The sequence below is a fragment of the Excalfactoria chinensis genome, chromosome 1 (genome assembly GCF_039878825.1).
Source record: "Excalfactoria chinensis isolate bCotChi1 chromosome 1, bCotChi1.hap2, whole genome shotgun sequence".
In the NCBI taxonomy this organism is placed as follows: Eukaryota; Metazoa; Chordata; class Aves; order Galliformes; family Phasianidae; genus Excalfactoria; species Excalfactoria chinensis.
In genome coordinates, this window is record NC_092825.1 from 107,378,100 (window position 1) to 107,397,623 (window position 19,524).

Genomic DNA, 19,524 nt, shown 5'->3' on the forward strand with positions numbered 1-19,524 from the left:
GTATTACAGTGCCATTTCACTCACATATCATAAATTTAAAATAAACTTCATGTTCAGACGATGACTGATAATGTCACATGTCTTATATTTTTGCAGCATTTAATAAAACAAAACTTAAAAGGAAACTGAGAAGTTTTCACCTGCTTGATCCTTTATATGTTGTATGAAGGCAGTGGTTTAACCATAAGCACATGATTCCTTTTTCAGAGTTTGAAGGGACAAATGATCCCTGGTGTATGCATGCAGGAGGTCTGGGAGTGTCATTAGAACTGGCTACGAAAATAAAGATCCCTGGAGTTGTAGGAATTCTGATCATATTTCCATTAAAATCAAAGCCAAATATCTCAGTGCTCCCTGTGCAGGATGAGAGCCTTATCACTTCAGCAGCAATTCATTTTATTCCGACAAAGAAGTTTCTTTAATTTCGCTTCAGCTCTGTTCTCATTTAATAAGCGGGTTTCAAACAGAATTATGTAGATTTAAATATGGCCCTTTTGAGGGAAAGAATTGAAAATTTCCCCAGGGGTTGATTTGTGCTAGCGTTTACCAGCTGTGACTTCCTGCCCTTCAGATGTGTCACATGGCACTTTCATATTAATATATAACAAAATGGTAATCCGTTCTTCTAAAGTAGCGCATGGTGCTTAGATAACATTTACTAATGGTTTAAAGGGAGAACACATCAGGTCTTGCAAGGTGAGGTGTAAAATATGCCACATACAACCAGATAGCTGCACAAACTTGACTGCAGCTGTGGCATGTTGGCAGCGGTGCTCTGACATCTAGGTGGCTCCTTTTCAATACTCTGCTTTCCTGAAGAGAACTGACTGCTTTTCAGCTGTTTATGCTACCTCCTGGACAGGGTGTTTAGACTTGTCTTTGGAAACCTGAGAGATTCTTGTGTTCAGAGCAGATTTCCTGTTTTAAGGAGAAATCTTTCCCTTTCACCTTTTCCTAAATTCCTATTTTGAAGTACTCTCTGTAGCCAGCATAAGCTAAGTAGCAAGCATTATGCCAGAATGCTTTCTTGTTTAATAGCATTAAGCTTTATCAATGTGAATTGGCTCCCAAATGCATATGGCTGCCTAGAACCTTCAGCAGTCATTATAAATAACAGGAAGATAAAGGCAGTTATTGGAGGAGAAATCCCCTCATGCAGACAAAGCGTAGGTTTCGGCTAAATTGCTAGCATGCAGGAGGCACTGCAAACTTTCCTAAGGTGCAACTTGATTCTTACTCTACCACAGCATCAAAGGAACTCCAAAGAAGCAAAAGGATATGCAGGATATGCATTAGTGTAGCTGAGATTAGAAGCTGGGCTGTCCTTCCCAGACTCCAAACAGAAAGAGATCCAGTGTTCATACTCTGTACTGAATGACCACCACGTGTTTGGGAGTTAGAAGTTTTCCTTGTTAAAAATGAAGTGTACTCCTCTTGGATCAGCTTCTGAGTTGCTGATGCTCTGCTTGTTGAGCGTGTCAGCTAGGCCCTCAGGTCCACAGAGAAAAACACCTATTCTGGAACTGTTAAGAAAATGGAAACATGGTCAGGAACTAGACATAGAGTAGCTGGATGTTGGTCATGTAAATCTTATGTTCTCTAGCAACAAGTATTTTTTCTCAGCTACAGAAACTAAAGCAGAACAGCTTGTCTCTCCTTTAAAACTTGTAACCCTTTCAAACTTGCCAGACATCTACTGCCACTTCTAAACCAGGTGGCAAGTTAAATCTCAGCTCAGCAGAAGTCAGAGAAGACAATTTTATTGATCTCAGTGGAATCAGTGAAAGTAAAGCCTCAAAGGTTTATGGCAAGAAGTTTTGAAAGGAACTGAACAGGTTACTTTCCTGCTAAGTTCAGATGCTCAGCTGAAGGTCAGCTGTACTCAGGTGTTGGTTTTTTTTGTTTTGGCTTGGTTTGGGTTTTTTTGAGGTACAAGGTGTTATTTTTAGAAGCATTTAGAAGTCGAATGACATTCCTATCTACTTCAACTTGAATGATAGGATATATTTTTCCTAAAACATCTGCTAGGAATTAGACACTGCATCAAGTGCCTCACCACTTTTTAACTGTAGGTTAAATTAAGTTGGTCAAGACCTGAGGTGATGACCATGACTGAAACCAGACCAGAAAATACCTGAAGACTGTTATTAAAATATTATCAGTATTATCAGTCAAAGGAACAAGATTATGCTGTTATGCAGTTAAATAACGGACATTCACAGACACTTTCAGTTGGTACAAGATTACCCTGGATGCTGCCTTGCAATGGTTTTGAACTCATTTTCCCAGTTAGGTCTTCCATACAATGTTTTCTGTTTAAGGCCTGTAATCACATCCTTCTCCTCTTCATGATGCATTACAAAATGAGTGGCCTGTGGGAAACGAAAGACAAAGGACAGTGTTGTGGCATTATGCACCAAATTATTTGCACTCTAAGAACATTCCTGTATTTAGAAAGGAAAATTAACAGTAAAGTAACAGAAGATGTATCAGCACGCTGGGTTATCTCAAGAACTGAACATTGTGAACACAGCAATTACATTCCTTTTGCAATGAACTGTTTTAGTCCTGTAAGAACTGTAAAATAAAGCTGCAAATTAAAACAACTCTTTCCCTTCTCTTACAATAATACAACTCCTATGACCTTAGTACCTAAAGGGAGCCTACAAACAGGAGGGAAGTCAACCCTTTGAAAGCGTAGATAACAGCAGGACAAGGGGAAATGGTTTAAAGTTGAAGGAGGGAAGATTTAGGTTGGATGTCAGAGGGAAGTTCTTTACTATGACAGTGGTAAGCTGCTGGCACAGGTTGCCCAGAGAGGCTGTGGATGCCCCATCCCTGGAGGTGTTCCAAGCCAGGTTGGATGGGGCCCTGGGAAGCCTGGTCTAGTATTAAATAGGGAGGTTGGTGGCCCTGCATGTGACGGGGGGTTGGAGATTCATGATCCTTGAGGTCTCTTCCAACCCAAGCCATTCTGTCATTCTGTGATCTCTGGAAGGTCTGATCTATATGAGGAGGTTTTGTCTACTCTCTCTATGTAAATTTTACCTAGACTCAGCTAAGTAGATACAGAAAGAAATAGAAGACAGTTTTAGGGCAGTAGTTTAGCCCTTGCTGAATTTTGAAGCCAAAAAAGCTTAGATCTTTCTCCAGAAGCAAGAATTGCATGACTTTTCTTCTTTTCTTCATGTTTCTTCCACTGTATGTGTGAGGTAACTTCCTACCTTACTGCTACCCTATCCCTGTAGATGAGCTACATCACTTAGATAAACAGTGAATTTTTCAAAGGTGAGATGTAAGTGAAATAAAGCACCACTAAAAGTAACAGGGTGAGCACCTTTCCTTACTGAATCACATTCTCTACTGAGTCATGGAAGAGCTGTTTCTTCATAACTCTTCTCCAGCCTAAAATCATTGGATCAGATAAAGAACTCAGGAAGGTTCTGAAACAAATATGCTGCCATCAATCAGATTTTTTGCATTAGCTTCCCCAAAGCTGCCATTAGCTTTTCTGTAAGCAGTAATGACTGTCTTAGATATGCTTGCAGGGTAAGCTGAGGTTGATGCTGTGAGGAAATACTACTTCCCAGCATGCACAGCCAGAGTCAGTGCACATCAGCAGCTAATCTCATGTAAGTTCTAGTGAGTAATAATTATCTGTGCTTAAAACCCTGAGAGCCAGGTGGAAGCCTGGAATAATGACCATTTGAACATTTATCAAAACATTACACACTTGCTACATCAGCCTCGGGGCACAAGAAAGTGATATTTTCCACAGTGTTGTTACCTGGGTTTCATCCCAGCCAGTAAGGTAGATGTTATAGCTGAGAAACTCCGCATTATTCCTCTCCTGCATTTGAGTCTCCAGAGACTGCAAGAGGTCAGCAAACCATTCAAAGGCATGAGTGTCCCTGCAAAGCCAGTAAAAATAGATCTGGAAGAGAGAAAAGAGAATTGTCAGGAGACATAGGTACCTAGGTTGCTGAGTTTCTGTTTGCTGACTAAAGGATTGTAGAGTTCTTGAAGATACTATTCTGACCACTACAATAAATAGATAGGCTGATGCTGAATCTATTTGGTATTGTGGATAGTGGGAGGGTTGTGAAGCAGAATGAGTGACTGCAAGAACAAGGAAATATCTTTCTCTCCCTTCTGCTGGTGGGTCACGTTTGTAGTTCAGGATGTTCTCACCAGTTTTATCCCTATAAAACAGTTTGTTAGGACATAAAATAATGACTTTGGTAGATTCTATCTCCCCATCTGCTAGCAGGTAAGGTAAATTAAAGCAGGTAGCAAAACCAGTTCTGGCCAGTGGATATAAATGTAAGTGCAGTGTGACTCCACACCTCTGCACAGGGACTTTCCAGGGAGTCCAGAGGAGGTTGGTAACACTGTGATTCCACTGACTGAGAACTACTCTCTCTGCTCTTAGGGAAGGTATGCAATGTTTTCACAGGCTGTAGTTAGTGCCTATGGATTAATGACATGTCTTGGTGTGTCTTGCATGGCTTGAATGGCACTTCCAACACAGGTGAAAATCCCCGGGACCACAGCCAGGATTTTGGTGTTGGATTTTGCTCCTAGGCTATTTCTCTCTCTCTCTATTTTTTCAATTTTGATCCTCCAGCTTCCATGATCACTTTCCTGGGACTGTTTTGATTTTGACCACTGACAAAGAGGGCACGTACCTTCTTAAGTTTTAAGTTGGTTGCATCGTGGCAGTATTTGTACCAGACAGATTTGAGCACAGACGCAAATGGCGTTACCCCTATCCCAGCTCCAACCAGCATAACAGTTTCATAACTGAACACATCCTCACTAGCAGTTCCAAAGGGGCCATCCACAGCTATTCTGAAATCAAAAGTACATTGAATAAATATATAGTAATTATTTATTAGCATCATTTAAAATAACAATAGAAGAAGTATTTGCCTGTTGCACTAGAAAGAAAAAGAAAAGGTGGAATTGATAAGAGGAGGGAACCTACATGAACAGTTTAAGACCAACATCTGTGACAGAAGTTGTTAAGGATTGTGTCACAGATGCCACTGACCAGGATGAACAAAATTTCACCTGCCCTAGATATTGGTTGACTTTACAATGGTTGACTCTGTACGTACTTGGGCATCTTCCACGCTTCCTGGAATTCCTGCTTATCACATCCACAGGCATTGAACAAGCCCTCTGTCCAGTCCCCTACAATACGGACATGAATGCTGAAGTAATCCTCCTCTGGGGCAGAGGTTAATGTGAATGGATGCCATTCCAGTTTAGACACTGCTGGACATTTGACAAAAATGTACTGCCCGACCTCCATCTTGAAACCCTTCTTCATCATCTGGAGCTCAATTGTCTTGAAGGGATGAATCACCACCTACAGTAAGAGGAACAAGGGGGAAAAAAAGGCAAAAGCAAAAGGGTATCTTCCCTGTTCACTGGTTTTATCTACATTTTTCATCGCTAGCACTGGCCTCTCCTATAAGAGCAGGGTAAGCAGGTGAAACGTCCCAGCAGTATGGGGAGTGAGGAGCAATGCCTGACGGCCAGGTGAAAGGCTGCAGAAGATGCTGAATTTTGGGCTAAAGTACTTTTTCAAACCATACTTGTGGTCACTCCAAAAGGGACAGGTCAGAGTGGGGACTGTTCAGCCTGGAGGAGACTGAGAGGGGATCATGCCAGTGCTTACAAATATCTAAAGGGCGGGAATCAAGAGGATGGGGCCAGGCTCTTTTTGGTGGTGCCCTTTGACAGGGCTGCCCAGTCAGGCTGTGGAGTCTGGAGATGCCAAAAACCCACACGAATGCTTTCCTGTGCAACCTACTGTAGGGAACCTGCTTTAGCAGGGCAGGTGGGCTGCATGATCTCTGGACGTCCCTGGCAACCCTGACAATCCTGTGATTCTCTGCCAGGGAATGTGGAATATTTACGCTGCTGAAATTTATGCAGATATATAGAAAATCAACTTCTCTTCTTTACGATTCAGTATTGTACTTAGCTAACTTTTCCTTCCTGCACTCTTTTGGAGATGGGCTTAGAAACAACTACACTTGGATGTCAGAGAGTAGTACATTTTTTGCCTGTTAGCAACCATGACATTTTTGAGATGTCTTTAGTTGACAACACTGTATGACATGTAGGAACTGCTGGCTTTGCTGCACCATCTAGAAAAACTGCTAGTGTTTAGCCCAGAGTTAAGCTTAACAGCAACACATACCTTTGTGATAACAACCTTCTGCTGTGATCTCCAAAACCGCACCAACCTCTCACAGAGGTACAAAAACATGGGACCTACTACCCATTTCCATGTCTGTTAACAGAATAAAATGGGAAGTTTGATCACAAAGATGGCAACTGAGATTACATTGAATTCTGGAAACAATGTAAACAGATATTAAGTTGAAGTAACATGTTATTTATCAACCAGAGTAAGGAACAATTAAAATACACAACACCTTCAAATTGACTTCTGTTTAGATGGGGAATTTCTTTCTTTGTTGAGAACTGTAGTTGCATTTTTAGTTGTTATAGATATAGCAAGGTAATTCCCTAAGAGTTACTTTGTCTCTGCCTAAAAGTTGAGGTAACTAAAAGAACTGTAGAATAAAGTTATCAATGTGTTACTGACTCAGGCTTGTATTACTGTGTGGAAGATGTGGTTTCTGTTGACTAAGCTGTCTGAAATGTGAATGAATGGCCAGCCTAGTTAGTCAATAACAGTCTCAGAAGTCAGGAGACATTTGTTTTCTGTTATGATCATCAGGCCATTAATAATATGAAATTATTATATAGATTATAGCACTTTTGGAACCCCCATGACTACAAAATACACTTTGGTAAAGAGTTCTCAGATTTACTCATCTGTTTTGTCTGTTAGTTGTGCTGTTGCTTTAAGGCACAGGAAGCGGGTTGTAATTTTGAGTTATAATCCATTATGTTGAAATCTTGCTTAATGTAAAGAAAACTACTTTGTACGGCAAGTTTATACACTATTTAACAAAAAGAATAAACAGTAATTTTTTTGTACTGCATTTTTTCTTACCATAGGAGGATTCCCTGCAAACTGGGGGACTGGGCAAGCTCCTTTCTTTCCCCAGTCAGTGAAGTTCTTAGAGCACATCTCTGGAATATGTTCAGCCAGACTCGCAGCTGTCTGTCCCCGCACAATACGCCTGCAAAAATGCAAAACATTAAGGGAGTAAGATAGAAATTAAGGAATATCTGTTACTTACTGTTATTCCCTGTATTCTTTTTCTGTGTAGTTATGAACTCCTGCAGTGCTAGTGTACCTTCTGATACCTCTGTATGGCTCTGATCTATCAAAAACACTGTAGGGGGAAATACCAACTACGAGATCAGTTGAGGAAATGTAAGGTAAATTTATTATCACTTCCACAGTGTAATTACAATAGGAAAACTCAATTCTTTTTGAAACAATCCAACTTTTTCCTTCAATAAGAAAAACGAAACATGGAGTGGACTCAATAATCAGTTTGCTATTGATTGCTGCAGCAATGATTTCTGTTATTTTTCTTAAAAATCAAGGAGGGCCTTTTCCTAAGAACATTATTCCTTTGGTAATTTCTATCTCTTTACAGCTGTCGAGTAGATCTTCAATTGGTGTGAATGGACACAGGTCCCCCTAGCTCAATAGAGTTATGTTGTCTAAACCAGCTGGTGTTAGCTGATAATCTAGACCCAATACCCTAACTTGAGGTTTCCTTGTTTTGTTCATTTATGTTATTATAGAGAAGCCTGATTGCTCCAGTTTGGCAGAACTGATGCTGGGAATTCAGTTTTGAGAAGTAAAAAGATATTTTGATCATGTTTACTATTTCCTGCACCTGTGTGAAGTTCTACCAACCTCAGGGCCACATCAGAGACCCCCATATGATGGTAATTAGTAGGTCAAGATCTAATGACTTTCCCTAGAAATGGTCTGATTCTGATCAGACTGTTTGGTTTTATGCCAATATAACTTTGTTGTTATTTTTCTCCCCATGACTTCTCTTTCTGCTTTTCAAGCTCAATTTCCTTGAACTTGACTGTGTTTCTGACATTTCAAAGAAACTAGGTATCTAAGTAAGTCATATGTATGCCTAGGTTTAAGTGACAGCTGCATCAGAGGATTATTAGAATGCCTGTGTGCAGTCTTGAAAGTTAAAAAATTTCACTGCTTATAGATATTACTAATGAACTTCTTCCTCATTATGGGTTTGACTAACATCCTGCCTAAAAAATAAAGGGAAGGAATGTCACCGTCCCAGGAGCATCATGAGTTGCAATTTTCAGGAACAACATCGGCTGCAGTTCACTTCCCCAACAGTGGCAAGGGCTTCATCTGAGCTGCCCTTGGAGTGATTTATACGAATGGGAGGAGCCCATTTTCTGCCTGTTTTCTGCCACTCCTAAGCCCATTGCTTAAGGGCTAGTGGTTTTCACCCTGCCCTTACACTCCATTTGAAGTCTGATAAGCCAGTAGACTGTGTAAGGAAAGGAACAGACTTATTTTCACTTATTACACACTGTAGATGATTTTCCAAGATTATAATTAAGCTCTCAGCAATACAGCCTTCTGATTTCTCCTTTTTCTGTTAGAAATTGTACTTTTATTTGCAAAGCACGGTGATCTGAACCTCCGCACTCCTTCCTCTTTACATTTACTATGATGGGAAGGCCAGGATTTCTGTCTGTGACATGTAATTAATAGACAAATAACATCAGCACTAAAAAATACTGTAAAGCTAGCATCAGACAAGAATCTGCCCACTTCATTCTGTTAACTATGTGTGCTTCAGTTTTCTACATATACGTATATATTTATATGCATGTTTGACACAGCCTTCTGTCTCTTGAAATGAAATGACATCTATGCGTCTTTCAAACACACTTGAGAGTGTCAGATCATACTCCTTTGTTCATCTCCTCCCGGAGCGGTGTCTGACAACCACACGGATCCCCACTGCTGCCTAAACTTTTCAGTACTATATTAAAATAGTGAAGGTATAGTCGTCATCAAAGGAAAAAAAAGTCCATATATGAAGTATGCTACTCACTGACTGTTAGGAAAAGCAACGTTTGCTTTCTGATGTAGTAACATTGTGTAGTAACTGCTGAAAAGTTTAGACGTTTTGTCAGTAGTTACATGATATTTCCAGAGGAAACGTGCCATTTGTTCTTCAATTTTTAGCTCTAACATTCTTCTTGCTTCAGAAGTCAAAGTGGACAAACACGCTGATGGTGATTCTCATCTGCCTTCTATTTCTGTTCTTCCTGCTGTAGTCTCATTTCTGTCTTTTTTTTTTTTTTTTTTTCTGGTGCTACTGGACTAAGAGGAAGTGTTGTTGAACAGTCATTATTATTGGGCATTTTCAAGACACTTTCCAGTGCTCTGAATCCCCAGCTATTTTTAATACAGTAAAACCTAGAATTTCACTTTAAATGGATAACACGGTATATCTACGAACTATGAAATGTGCCTTGGATACTTCAGCATTCTTTTTATGCATCAGTTCTGTAGTTTTATAAAATGAAACTGAAGTTTCAGTTTGGAAGGCCAACAGGACTGACATCCTGGTGGGGGTATCTTAAAGGCAGCCTAACCAGGTTGAAGAGATGGATGAGGCGTCCCATGAGCAGCTGGCAGAAGTTACACAAGCAGCAGCTCTTGTTCTCATGGGGGACTTAACTTCCTTGACATATGCCGGAAATACAATACAGAATAGAGGAAGCAGTTTAGGGGTGCAGTTTAGTGCAGCCAGCAGGAGCAGGGATGTGAGCGTCCCCCTGCACTCACCTCTGGTGAGGCTGCACCTTGAGTACTGTGTTCAGTTTCTTCACTATAAGAAAGGCATCAAGGCCCTGGAGTGTGTCCAGAGCAGGGCAACAAAGACAGTGAGGCATCTGGAGCACAAGTCTTATGGGGAGTGGCAGAAATAACTGGAATTGTTTAGTCTGGAGAAGAGGAGGCTTAAGGGAGACCTTATTGCTCTCTAAAGATACCTGAAAGGAGATTGTGCCAAGGTAGGGAGCAGCCTCTTCTCCTGGGTAAGAATGATAGGACAAGAGGTAATTAAGTCACATCAGGGGAGGTTCAGGTTGCATATTAGGAAAAGTTTCTTCTCTGAAAGGGTGGTCAGGTGCTAGAACACACGTGTGTGATGCAGTTCTTTTTAGGTTTCAGAGATCAATTAAGAATTAGAAACAATTAAGAATTAAGAATTAGAAACAATTAAGAGTTAGAACAAAATATTTTGATATCAAAATAAGTTGATTACAAATGAGTATGCCTGAGTGTTATAAAGTTTCATGCATGTGAATAAGTTGTTGTATGTATCTGAGGGCCTGTTAGCCTCAGAGCCTGTACAGGCACACCATTACCTTCAGAAATACCTGCTCCTTAGTGACCTAAGTCTCTACATACTTCTATGAGCAGAGAGTTTAAAGCTAAAACAGAGTAGTGATCATGTATTGTATGATAAATGCAAATACTCACCCAGCACCATGGATGACAAGGCCAATAAAGAAGATGACAAATAGATGGTGAGTGTACCAAAACACTTCAAAATATGACCTTCGGATGATTTTGGTGGATGATGTGATGATTAGTATGAGGGCCAGAGTGATGATAACACCAGTGAGACCAGCCAAGTACGTGAAAGCCACATATAAGCCCCCCACAGGATTCTGTGAAATAATTGCACATATTGGTCAAAGTAAGAGGTTGCATCAAAGCTAAAGCAGCTGAACCATCAGTCTATCTCACTTGCTAAATTCTTCAACCTGTTGCAAATCTTTGGGTTATCCTCTGTGAATTTGGCAATGATGCTTTAAAAACACACTCCAATTTTGTTGCACTGCAGATTTACTCCTACTAGAGAATGTGAGAATAGAAATAAAGGGTTTTATACCTATCTGCACACCAAGGACTACTTCTTGTTCTGTTATTGCTCAGCAATATGGGTGTGGGAAAAATGAACATTTTTGCATAGCTGTCTTGCTAAAGCTGAAGCCTTGCATCCATATTTAGGGAAATAAATTAAAGCTCTTATTTTTAGTGATGCTGGGCAGTTGTGGGTCTCCCAGCTTACAAGTATATCAGATTCCTAGGGCTTCTGAGAAATGGGGAGGTTTCTTTTTCTGTTTTCTTTCTCTATTTGCCTTAGTCAAAAGACTTCTTTTACAGGAAGTTTGTTTTTATGCTACATTTTAAAGGTACTTGGAAATCCTCACGTGAAAAAGCTTAAGGTATTACAAAAAATCAGCAACACTATTATTGATCACTATAGGAGAATGAATTACAAAAGACTATCCTGCACGATGGTTCAAAGACAGATTGTGCACTCCAGAAATAGGCAGCCTTGTTAGATTCTCTTAGGTAATCATCTAGATGAATGTAATAATGATTCTTCACAGCTGAATGCCACTTACCGAAATAGTTTGTCTGTAAAAGTTGATATAGCTTTCCCCTGGGCTATCACCAAGTCTAGAAAGCACAGCTGCCAGTGTTCCTTTCTCTTCAACGCGGGCATGCACACTCCACTCTACATTGAATAAGTGTGCAATGGTGTGAATTGCTAGGAGAGAGAAAAATAATCAGGGATAAGTACAGAGTAAATGCTTCCTGTTTTGGGGTAACATTTGGGTAAGCTTTGTAACATTCTCAACTACAGCTCAGAACCTTTGACACTCCTATGACAATTTCAGATCACTGATAAGTGTTGATTCTTTCATAATTTCTTTTATTTCTTTCAAATGTGTTAGCTAAGAAATAAGCCTAAACAGAAATTTTAGCCAGACTATTTGATTCTCAAGGCATTGCTAAATACCTTTTATTAATCCTTGTCATGAATGTTACTAGCAGTGAAAGAGAAAAGCGTTGTTTCTTATTCATCTTTTGCTCTCTGTGATTTGCAGACTAATACTTGAAATGTTTCAGGCCTTGATGCACTCTGACTCATTTAAGTTAATAAAATCAGCTCTTACTATATCCTTAAGAACTTGGATCTCATTTGGATTCTGTGTAAAATGAACAGGAAAGCAATAACCAAAGAAACATTTGAGTACCAACCAGTATGAAGGGCGATCATCCATGCCACCATTTTGTGAAAGGTGAGGTTCCTGTCCAGTTGCCGTCTTACACGGGTAGAGCAGCACTTTGAGTTTGAGGAAAAAAATATTTGCAGACTACTTGTGATTCCTACAAACACTTATTTAAATGCAGAGAAAAAAATGGAGGCCCTGAGCACAAGAATTGGTGATCCTGCTAGTAAAGAATTAGAACTCCTAAATATAAACAAAAATATATTACTCCATACATCAGAACGTGATAATAATGTTATATTTTAATATGTCAAATTGAAACAAAGTATATGGCAATGAGAAAGCAAAATAACATCCATTATGACAAAAACACATATCTGTGTTACATTTAAATTAGATGTTATAAATGGAGGATGAAATAATCATGCTCTGCCATGCCAGGAGAGGTTGACTGTTTTAGATTGAGTCTTATACTGCCACACAGCAACAGGGCCCTGCTGCAGTTCACACTCCAAGCATCCAAGATTGGGTGCTTCCACTCCAAACACACCAGTCATTTATGGTTCTAAGGGATGCCCTTCCCAAAACTCTGGGCATACTTGGCAAACACTCACTTGCAACTTGTCAGTGGAATTACCCAAACAGAAACAAGAATAAAAACTCTCTGCTAATACAAGCTGAAGAATGGCTCTTAAGAAAGCAGAATGATATTTTCATTAACTATTACGATAGGTGCCTGAGAGGTCCCATCTGAATTATAGTCTCCATTATAGCCAGCAGGAGTCTTCCTATAAATTAATGTTCCTGTAAAGCTAGCATTTGCTGTCTCCGCACAGAAGAAAGTGTAATTATTCTGTGTTGTGTCCTTATGTTGCTTTTGCTGACTGACAAAATCAGAAAACACCAAGCAAGCTAAAACATGTATGCCTGAGAGCCATATAGGTGTTTTACACAACCAATCAAGAGAGCAAAATAATCATCCAAGTGCTTCCTGAATATTAACTTTGTAAATGGTATGGTAAAGTATCTTCCCGGTTAACAGGGTGGATTGCACCATACCAGTCATTCAGAGCAAAACAGGAGGGATAAAAGAACACCAGAACAATTTAGTTTTTGATTTGTCCTACTTAGCGGAGATATAGTATCAGTGACCTTATTCTCCAATACCAGTCCATATTTCTATTTCCAGGTATATTTCTAAATATTTCTTGAATATTAAATGTGCAAACAAATATAAGAGCAGGAAAAAAAAATCTTTTGTTATTCATCAGCTGTGACATTGATTAAAGGGCAAATAACAGGGCTATCATAGTGACTTCATTAGACTATAACAACAGCCAGATCATGCACCTTGAGATAGAATTAAAAAGACTGAAGATACAGTGTAGCACTGTGAGGAAGTATCCATCCTGTCTTATTGCCTTGCAAAAAGCATGTAGGGACACTTGATCTTGCTGTTTACAAAGCGTAAGACCAAGTAGTAGCAAAATGCTGCAGTTAGGTTCAGTGGTGGAGCTCATTAACATCAGCAATGAATACAGAACTAAAGGGCATGCAAAGAAGACATGGCTATTATTAATAAGTAGCTTTGCAGTGCATGATTTCTGGGTGACAGGATGTAAAGGGCGGGAGTTTCCAGCACGCTGCTATTGAGCAATTGGTTTGAACAAATTTCCCCTCTCCCTAACCTCAATGGCATTGCTGTTGGAAAGGCCACTACCCTTTCAATACGTTACATGACATTTAAAAATCCTGATTTTCTTAAGAGATCCCCACAGGTCTTGCTTCCAGATCATAGTTAACTAGACTGAATAGCAGAAGAAGCATAAACAGCTGTACCGCTGCACCAAGGCCACCAGAGCACTACCCCTGGCACATTGGGCTTGGCATGTTTTGCTTAAGATAGTTACCTCCTTCCTGAGATACAGCCTTATTGCAACAAGCAACTGAAGTTAAACAAAGTCCAACTGCCTAACAGTCCTATTTTATGTCCCTTCCTCATGTCCTTGCACACCCTCAGAGCCTTTAGCTTCCTCATACAGCCAGTGAGCTGCAGGCAAGCACCAGAACCATGCAGCTCTCTACATGGTTCTCACTTGCAAGCTGAAGAGGAGATGAGCAGTTCAGGACAAGCAGTGTTAAGACCCAGCTGGAATAAAACTCTCAACCTTGGAATCATATTTTAGCATTACTGCAATGTCTCTGAAAATGCCTTCTTTCACTGCTTTGAGCTCAGAAGACCTCTGCCCAACCTGCTTTCAGCTTGACGCCTGTGGGATCTATTTCAGACCTCATCAAGACCTCATCAATGTTTTCCAGTTACATTCATCTAACGACAACACTAAATCTTACTAAATTTACGTTTATTATTAACTTCTGCAGCTTGGGGATCCAGCTGTCACTGGCATATGCTATTTGATCTTCCTCAAAGCAGAGGAAGAACAACTTTAGCCCTACATTTTTACTTTCTATTCTTTTTCTTTCACACACATGGAGACAGCTGTCTGCTTTTACTACTTCCCAGAATTGGAAGGGGTATATAACAAGATAGAAAGTCTGGTCTGGATATTTCCAAGTTTATATTCCTGAGTGTTATGCCTAAAAAAGGCCAGAGAACTTTGGATAGCATTGGAAATATAACTTAGGAGCAGAGACAGCTCACATTCATCCACAATGACTGTCAGAGTAGTATATGTACTAGATGAGTGTATAGCCTGGTGGCTTTATATCCCACACTCCTCTGCTATGAAGGACTCTTGAAACTGCACGTATTGTATGATTTCCTACCATAGGAAGCCACTCCAGATATCACCTAGAGGTGATCATCCTTTTCTTAGTGCTGGTTCCTTGGTACTGAAGGAACTTGGTACTGGAGGTCTAGTTGGGAGCTAGAAATGGTCACAAGGCTGGTGAACTATCTCATCCTCACTATAAATGGGTATTGTATCATTGATAAACTAGGCAAAGACCTCAGTCTTGCTCAGAGCAAAACCCTGAGCTAATCTACTTCTTCAGAGAAGACATCCCAAAACTATGGTATATCTGGGGAACTTGGACAGAGATTCTTGGTGTACTTGCAAAGCTACTTGGGTTATCATCTGTCATAAATGTTGAAATTCTTTCTTCATCTTACCGCACTTGATCCTCTGAGGAAGGAGAGCAAGTTTCGACATACTGGCAGCAGAATCAGCATGCAGTTGAAATTCAGACATGCTGCAGGAGCTCTTGCCAGAGCCAAAGCACGCTGAAATTGAAGAGATACTATTAAATTAATTACCTAAGACATTATCCAGGAGACAAATAAGCAAAGATTTTATACGTGATTATGTCACAAATATTCATGAGCTTGAGATCTAGAGTTCATTAACAATGGTTGTATGTCAGAGCAGTCATGCTCTATCCTAGTTAGAGGCACAAATGCAGAAAGAAAAGATTCCTCCAGATAGGCTACCTTCTATTTCCAGTTTTGAAATAACATAGTGGTATGAAAAGCTCCCTGTCACATCTGGCAGTTGGTAGCCAATTGCAAATGCAAGTTTAAGCTAGCTCTTCTTTACCAGCATCTAAAGAAAATTTCCCTGCTGCTATTTCAGTTGGCTGAACATTAGGGTAGACAGAAGGACAGCTTAAGGGGGAAGTGGTTGAGTGTTCGGAAAAGCAATAGGACTGGATCCAGAATTCTTCACAAATGTAGGTTAGTCTTTCTTACAGCTAGCACCAATATCAGAGAAGCTTTGTGATGCTCATAAAGCTCATCTCAGTTTCAGAAGGTTGGTGCCTAGGACTCTAGCTCCAAACCGTCCCCTTTGTGTGCATCTCTGCAAAAGGAATCTGGGGAAATTAATTGCCTCATCTTTTAGGAATATATTCCTATGTAAACTGATTGTGCTATGAAAAACAATTGGAAGGGAAAATGGATGCAACATAGCTCCAACAGCAATGCCTTATTCATCTCCTTCTTAATAAAGTAGCCATCATGCATATTCACTTTAATTACCATGAGTACAATTGTTACCTGGAAACATCTTTAGGATGACATCTCTCTATTTTGCTATCAGCTTTCTATTCAGAGGCTCTGGACAACTATGTGCATTCAGTTATCTGTTTATTTGACTTTTAACTCCTTCATGAACCTGCTGCTGCAGCAAATTAATCCTGTTTCAATCAAATAAAACTAGGAAAAATGCTGCATGCGCTCTGTGCCAAGAGACCGTATGTTTTGTACTTACGCCAAGGAGTACTCTGGTGTAGAAGAAATTTTGTGGGAGATCATATGCAAGATAGAACCACCAAAAGAGGAAGACGTTTAACCCCAGCCACACAAGCTGAAAGACAAATGAAGAGGACACTTTAAACTTTGATGTTAAAGACCATTCACGAGAATTAACACAGCACAGAAAACGGCCAATGAGATCATTGTGTTTCTATTTGTAGAGACAGCTGTGCTGCTGAGTATGAAGGGTTCAGCAAGGACAATATATATATATATTCCTGGTAGATATTAGCTTTGAGGAATATAAGAATGGCAATAAACCCAAATACAGATATTGGCTGCTGAAACTTTTGCACAGTTCAAAGCATTTACACATGATTATATAAGAACTGTAATGTTACATGTGTCTAGTTAAGTCTGTGAGTCCAGCTGAATCTCCAAACATCATTAAAAGTTAGGGCCTCTTCCAAACTGCACTTCCTCAGGCGTATTAACCGTTGCAAGAGGAACACTTAATTGCTGTGCAACAGCACTAAGAAGCTTGAGCTCTAAATATAGATTGCCTTAATTACACCCGAGGCCTGACCATAACATTTTCTATTGTGTAGGAGGCTCTAAATAGCTGAAATCAGTCAGCAAGAAATATTTAATGTAGGCACCTAGGTAGAGTTTAGACTATCCAAAACCAGGCTTCTTCATAGCTATACTGCAGTACTCTCTCACAGCTGTGAACTCTACAGTGCAGATTTCTTCAGGAAAAGAGAAGTTATTAGTCCTTCTCAAAACTATCTAAGGAGCTCATCTGGCTGCAGAAATGATAATGAATTTGGCCACTTGCCCTTCAAATCAGCTGTTGGCTGGTTTCACATACTGAGGTATTGGTACAATCTGTATCACTGCACCTCTGCTCTAAATAGGATATAAAAACAGATAAAAGAAACTCCAAGAACTGGGAGAAAACTCAGTCTATGGATGTAAATTAAGGATACCAGAAACTGTGACTTGACAGTCCCTCAGCCTTCCTAACTCATATTTTTGCTGGTCCTTTGGCCCAAACTGACATTGTAAAAACCTGGGGTTAGTTTGGCATTTGAAGACATCTTAGCTATATGGAATTAGTCTGGGAAAGTGAAGGGATTTCCATCAGTTTAAGGGAGTATATAGGGAATCCCCAAATCCTTATTATAAAATTAATCTCAAGATCAAATGCTCACGCACTTAAAGTGAAACTGTGCTACTTCCAAGTACAGTAGCCTCACAAGATGCTGATCTTTGATGGACTCTCATAGTTCTTGGTGCTGACCCATTCAGAACATGGACCCTCTGAAAAACACTGCAGCACCCTTTGCCAACTGGAGCTGGGTGGCAAAGTTAACTGCCACCCATGATCTTCAGCTAGGGCAGGTGGAGGGAGTGTGTGCTGGCATTAAGGCTGCTAGGTATCTGCTTCACTGGGGCAAACCAACACAAATCATGCCTGTTTCTATCAGGCATGGGACAGCCCCGCAAAATAATGCTGCAGTGGACAATGCAGAATGCTTTGGTAAGGATTTCGGTGAATAGTACTTACACGTACTAACCCCACCTTGCAGGAATCCCTTAAATGGTGTTATGTATTATATTACAATATAAGCATATACATATACTTGTACTGAGTATGATATTGCGCTGATGTGAAAAACAGAGAACTCTGAAATACTAACTTCTGCCTAAGTTTTCTCCAAGTTTATCTCGATGAAACGAGAATGAGATTTTCAGTACTTCTGAGTCTTGCTTGGAATGAACTTAACATACTTTCACAGCCACTCCATGCAAACTATATACAAAATGGATTCAAATGCAAGTTGCCCTAATGAAGAATTCATGACTTTCTGCTCTAAATTCTGGAATATTGCTCTAATGCTAATTTTCTATCCTCAAGACACATCCACCGTGCTCTCAGTTACATCTACTTCTGTGTACAAAAGCGCAAGAAAACCTTGTTGTTGTGATTGGTTTCTATTTTGAAGTTCAATAGTTAACAATGAGATGCAGTGTTATTTCTCTCCCTTAAGTCGCTGTTGCACCCAAAAATAGCAGGTACTTAAATTCATTTCTAGCAAAGAAAACAGCTAACATACGACCATTACTCAGTTCCCAATGAAGCCTACAGCAACACATGTACCAGGGAGAGCTCCTTACAAATCATGTTCTTGAAGTGCGTCACTGCACTTGCTGCCCCAGCTTCAGAATAATCAAACACAAACATTATTCACTGACACAAAGAGATCTGCTTATTAAAACGCCCTGTAGAACTTTTTACAGGACACAAATCACAATAAAAATGGTACTTACAACGACAAAGATGGACAGTCCTTCATTCTCCACCCAGTTACCCATGTTTGCCCGAGACGAGAACGCACAACAGCCCCGTTCTTTCTGGGACACGGTCTGTGACTGCTCTCATAAGGAAGTGAGAGCAGAAGCTTACAGCAACCTGTTTCCTTTCTCATTCATTTAGGAAATAAATTAACCATTGAATCATACCCATAGTTCAATTTCAAACGTGTTTCTACCAACTTCTTATAACTCACATATATATAAATGATTGAGATAAACCATCTCTTCCTCAAGATATGGAGTTCGGATAAAATAAATAACATAACTGGTGAGGCTTTCTGCTGAAAAATGTATTGCCACTTTGTATAACTTTCAAAGCTGAACTGTAATACACAATTCACAGAAGAATTCTCTCATCCCTGGCCTTGTCTTTTTTATCATCCCAGGTCAGAGATGCTATTCCTGCAGATCCCTTTTGACAAATAGTCACTACAATGATTTATCTTTTTGATCTCTCGAAGTTCACGGAAGTCTCCACATATAATCAAAAGTGGTCAGGGAAGGCAAAATGTCTGTTCTGATCCATGGATGTCCATTCTAGCTGTGAAGACTAGCCAGCTCCCTCCACACAGAAATAGCAGTACTCTACCTGTCTTTTCTTCCAAGCAAGTGAAGTGAAGCCAGGATGCTCTGAGTTTCAGCAGCCCTGGCTTGCCTGGCAGCTCCTCAGACATAAGAGCCACCAAAACATGGACTCACTGCCTTAGGAGGCTTCTGGCAGGCCATAAACCCCACAGGGGCAAAGCTTAGATCAGTCACAGCTGTCAAAATTTGACACTCTCTTGACAGCCTAACTAGCAGCCATGAAGCAGAATATATTTTAGCTGCTCTCAGCCAAGCAATTATCCAATACCCATAGCTTATCTCACCGCCTGAAGGTATAGAGGTCTTTG

At 40.1% G+C, this 19,524-nt stretch overlaps 1 protein-coding gene across 2 annotated transcripts; it reads right to left on the reverse strand.

Annotated features, from left to right (window-relative positions):
- On the reverse strand, positions 1-18,684 carry CYBB (cytochrome b-245 beta chain). 2 transcript variants are annotated; one of them, XM_072343216.1, is made up of 13 exons: positions 18,587-18,684; positions 16,269-16,364; positions 15,173-15,283; positions 12,068-12,152; positions 11,428-11,573; positions 10,493-10,683; positions 7,040-7,169; positions 6,215-6,307; positions 5,121-5,374; positions 4,689-4,851; positions 3,788-3,934; positions 2,248-2,372; positions 1-1,523 (listed from the first exon to the last, which is right to left on the reverse strand). In XM_072343216.1, the coding sequence occupies exons 1-13, from the start codon at positions 18,629-18,631 to the stop codon at positions 1,397-1,399; spliced, it is 1,713 nt and encodes a 570-aa protein (XP_072199317.1). In that variant the 5' UTR covers positions 18,632-18,684; the 3' UTR covers positions 1-1,396. The 2 variants fall into 2 exon arrangements, with proteins under 2 accessions (XP_072199317.1, XP_072199328.1); XM_072343227.1 differs by lacking the exons at positions 16,269-16,364; positions 18,587-18,684 and having other exon boundaries at positions 71-1,523; positions 12,068-12,205; positions 15,173-15,212.
- Between the last annotated feature and the right edge of the window lie 840 nt (positions 18,685-19,524).

What these genes read in the sequence shown, in the direction of transcription:
- CYBB (XM_072343216.1), bottom strand. Translation starts at nt 18,631, where the DNA reads ATGGGTAACTGGGTGGAGAATGAAGGACTGTCCATCTTTGTCGTT. An exon ending in GACTGTCCATCTTTGTCGTT is followed by an intron (nt 16,365 to 18,586) that starts GTAAGTACCATT and finishes TTTGTCTTTCAG; the next exon opens with CTTGTGTGGCTGGGGTTAAA. An exon ending in CTTGTCATCCATGGTGCTGG is followed by an intron (nt 7,170 to 10,492) that starts GTGAGTATTTGC and finishes GCATTTTTGCAG; the next exon opens with GCGTATTGTGCGGGGACAGA.